The sequence below is a fragment of the Sinocyclocheilus rhinocerous genome, unplaced genomic scaffold, assembly GCF_001515625.1.
Source record: "Sinocyclocheilus rhinocerous isolate Xijiao unplaced genomic scaffold, SAMN03320098_v1.1 scaffold823, whole genome shotgun sequence".
Lineage (NCBI taxonomy): Eukaryota > Metazoa > Chordata > Actinopteri > Cypriniformes > Cyprinidae > Sinocyclocheilus > Sinocyclocheilus rhinocerous.
The window spans coordinates 1-4,373 of NW_015627245.1; the positions used below are offsets into that span (position 1 = coordinate 1).

The 4,373-nt window shown below is 37.2% G+C and overlaps 1 protein-coding gene across 1 annotated transcript in view; it reads right to left on the bottom strand.

Moving 5' to 3' along the window:
* Positions 1–402: 402 nt before the first annotated feature.
* Positions 403–4,373, bottom strand: part of LOC107725050 (integrin alpha-9-like) — a gene marked incomplete at its 3' end in the record, with an annotated part of 26,218 nt that continues 22,247 nt past the window's right edge. The window contains exon 5 of the mRNA XM_016534194.1: positions 403–470. Within this exon, the coding sequence (XP_016389680.1) occupies positions 403–470 (68 nt within the window). The remainder of the gene's footprint in view (positions 471–4,373) is intronic.

The following is a 4,373-nucleotide window of genomic DNA, read 5'->3' on the forward strand; positions in this document are numbered from 1 at the left end:
ATGGTTTCAGTTAACAATAAGAACCCCGATTTCCATTCTACACAACTCAATTCTCATTCGCATATGGGCATATTCAAATACATATTAAAAATATTCAGATGCGAATCATGACTACTTTTATTGATCTTCATATCCACACAAAGAGAAGAACAGATTGGAAATTCTGCTAAACATCTTCATTTGTGTTCTGAGGAGGAAAGAGCATCACACAGGTTTGGAATGACATGAAGGTGAGTAAATGATGACAGACATCTTTAGTTGAACTATCCCTTGAAGAGTAAATATATCAGTCATACTTGTGAGTCATTATGTGAGTGTTCATACATGTAATCACAGCACAGACTCGCCAGCCCAGAGCACCACACATGTGAAAACGCATAACACGCTCGTACTTCTACTGACCTCAGTGAAAACGCCTGCGATCCCGGCTTGGCACGAGCCGTGTTCTTCCCCATAGGTCTTCTTATGGTCTGTGAGAGTGAGTAGGGGGACAGAGAGAGAGACAGAGAGAGAGAGAGGAAGGAAAAAAAACAACAGACCACAAATGATTTCGCTGTGAGCCTGAGCCAGCATTTACTGGAGTTCTTCCGACATTCCATATGGAGTTAGTCAAAGTCCCACCTCCATCCAAGAGGAATCTGGGGGCCGAGAGACAGACTGAGAACGACCTAGCAGCTCTCGCTCAGGAGGGCTTTGAGAACGGGGGGATCGCTGTGCTCTCCGCTTACAGAAAATATTAGGCTTGGATCCCCCCATAATGCACTGCACACACATAGAAGGCCCCCGATGGCAACTCACTGGAGTCGGGAAAAGATATGGAAGGAAATATATAACTCGGGAGCTGGACACAGAAACTAATTCTGATCAAGAATTCATGCAATTCCCTCCTTCGCTCTTTCCACAGCAAATCAAAACATCTTGTCAAATACGAGGAATCCTACTGGGATGATGAAATTCGATGCTGATGGAGGTGTTGAATTTAATATACTACAATAACATCTGTCAGAAGTATAATACGTGATGGGGGGAGCGATAAACAGCGAGCGTGAGCCAGTTCTGATATTGACAGGTGTTGATTGGCACCAGAAACAAGTTTTTGTGCATCTGTGGCATGTCGTCGATTACCACAGATAATAGTTTTGACTCATTTCACAGTTTGTAAAGATAAGAAAAAATTGTTTTTGCCATAATGCACTTTGGGGTAAAGCACTGCACTGGGATGGAAATTAAAATATACACTATTTTGAAGGTATAGCCACAAGACTCAAACATAATGCACTGTAATATGAGGCTAGTGTAAGGAAATTGCTAGCTGACCTAATCTGTGCAAAATTACATTCAATATTTCTCCTATGATCAGTATGAAATCCCTAAACACTTTTGCTTGAAATGCACAAGGAAAGGAGATATTGATGAAGAAAAACTGCCTTAATAAAAAATAACTGTGAATTCTGCTATTTAAATAAATAAATGAAAAAGTTAAATTAAAACAAATAAATAAAATAAATAAATAAAAAAAGTTTAAAATATTTTCTGTGGTATATAATAATATGCCACATATTCAAGTAAAGCTGTTAAATTTTAAACACAGAATAAACAAACAAACAAACAAACAAATAAATAAATAAATGGAAAGTTAAAACTTTTTTGTGGTATATAATATTATGTCACAAATTAAAGAAAATAATATTATGAACCTGGAACATTCTTTTAATTCTAAATAAATAAATAAATAAATGAGAAAGTAGATTTTTTTTGTGTGTGTGGTGTATAATATTATGCCACACATTCAGGTAAAATTGTTGAACCTGGAACATTCTTATAAATAAATAAATAAAGGAGAAGTTGAAATTGTTTTCTGTGGTATATATTATTTTGCCACAAATTCAGGTAAAGCTGATAAAATTATAACCCTGGAACTGTCCTTTAACAATGAGTATGTTTTGTGATCTCTCAGTATCATAAAGTTATTATTATTATTATTATTATTTCTTTTTCTTTTTTTTGAGGGGGGGTGCTTGGTGAATTCACACCAGATTCTTAATCAAATGGATTTTTAAAATATAGTAGACCTAAAGTAGGTTGGTAGCATGGTGACATAATGGTCTTTTAGACATGCACTGTGGTCATAATGTTTGCTGAATAAAGGCTAAACCGTCCTTTATCTTGATGTGCAAAGAGTCAAATATTTAACCATCATAACCCCAGATGTGTCCTCCAAACTCCCAGATGCTGTGCCCTGCCTGACGGGTCATATTTCTCTCCAGCGTGCTGCTTCTTTCTGATTCTGGAGGTGCCAGTGCTTTGATGCCAGAAAACATCAGTCTGAGGTTTTGGAGGAAGTTCAGGGCGCCATAACTCATTGTGAAGCCCATTGTGAACATGTGCCACAGTAAACAGTGTCATCTTTCCAACTTGTTCTGAGGGTTTTTAAGGCTTGGACTTGGCTGTCATTTCCATAGTCTGCTTCAGTGGAGTGTTTCCTGGACTTCTAGTTTGATGAAGACTAGAAATTCTCTAACAATAGGCCTGATTATCACTAACTACCTCACAATACATTATACAGTGTCATACATATCAAAGATTCAGTACGCACTGTAATGAATCACCGTATCATAACAGAACCACAATTTCACCGGGCATGTAGAGTGAATATGCAGGATCAGTTTCAATCTCTCACTTGACTTTAGTCCATTATGGTGCCTCATGGAAGCGGCTCTGACCACAATGAAAAACAGCGTTCTCACTTATTTAGTTGACCTGCTTTTACATTAATTGAACTGTGGTTCAATTATGGTAATTCTTGGGGTTAGAGGTTTGCTCAAATGACTAACCTTAAGTATTAGCAATAGTAGTAGTGATGTTTGCTTCAGCATTTACCACTAACACGGAAGTCGTGGCCTAATGGTTAGAGAGTCGGACTCGTAACCCAAAGGTTGCGGGATCGAGTCTCGTACCGGCAGGGATTGTAGGTGGGGGGAGTGAATGTACAGCGCTCTCTCCCACCTTCAATACCACGACTGAGGTGCCCTTGAGCAAGGCACCGAACCCCCAACTGCTCCCCGGGCGCCGCAGCAAAAATGGCTGCCCACTGCTCCGGGTGTGTGTTCACGGTGCGTGTGTGTTCACTGCTGTGTGTGTGCACTTTGAATGGGATAAATGCAGAGCACTAATTCCGAGTATGGGTCACCATACTTGGCCACATGTCACGTCACTTTCACGTCACTTTTCACTTTTTAACACCAGGGTTCTTACACCTTTTCCAAAGTAAAATTCAAGCACTTTTCAAGCACTTTCAGCGTGCATTTTCAAGATTTTCCAGCACTTTACAACTGTGGTAAAATACATGTTTACATAGGCCTACTTGAGTTCTTCAGTTTAAATCAGATTTTATTGTGCTATTAAAAAAAAAACCCCGCGCCGCATTTTGACATTGTTTTGTTTGTTTATTCAATGAAATCATAACCTTATGAAGTTTAATCGTCACATTAAGACATATGATTCTTGCCTTTCTGTCCTCAAGTTTTAAGCCCTCTTGAAATTATAATAAAGTCTTTTCTTATACCGTTTAAGGCATTTAAGTCTTTTTATGTCCTTAAATTTGAAGTAACAATGACGATTAATGTCGATTACGCTTTTGTGTGGGGGAAACGACACTTCATATTCATGACATTCTTCACATTGGTTATTTTAGTAGTATGAAAAACAAAATGGTTATTCAATTTGGGATTAAAACACAGAAAACGAGCAACAAACCTTCCCCAGCTCTCAAATGGATGATTTCAGTCTAGCACGAGCCCAATGAATCTCGCTGTCTAAACCGCAAAATGAATTTCTTGTTTACATCCTTTCTGCATTATTGTTTATGATGACAATATTCGAGAGAGTGCAGAATGCTACATTAAAATTCTTTAGCTTTAATTATTTTTTTATTTCACTTTTATTTGTATTTCAACCAACAATGCAAAAAATGACCAATGAAAGTCAATGAAAAATGACTTACTAAGTACAGGTGCATCTCAATAAATTAGAATGTCGTGGAAAAGTTCATTTATTTCAGTAATTCAACTCAAATTGTGAAACTCGTGTATTAAATAAATTCAATGCACACAGACTGAAGTAGTTTAAGTCTTTGGTTCTTTTAATTCTGATGATTTTGGCTCACATTTAACAAAAACCCACCAATTCACAACAAATGAGGCACCTGTATATTTGTCTTGTTTTCCAAATTTCTAAACATTCTTAAATCAAGATACATTCACTTGAGAAGCAAAATTACGACATTAAGTCTTGTTTATAAAATATAGTCTTGTTGTAAATAAATATACTGTATATACAGTAGTCAACATTTGAAGTGGATCAAAACCTTTCAT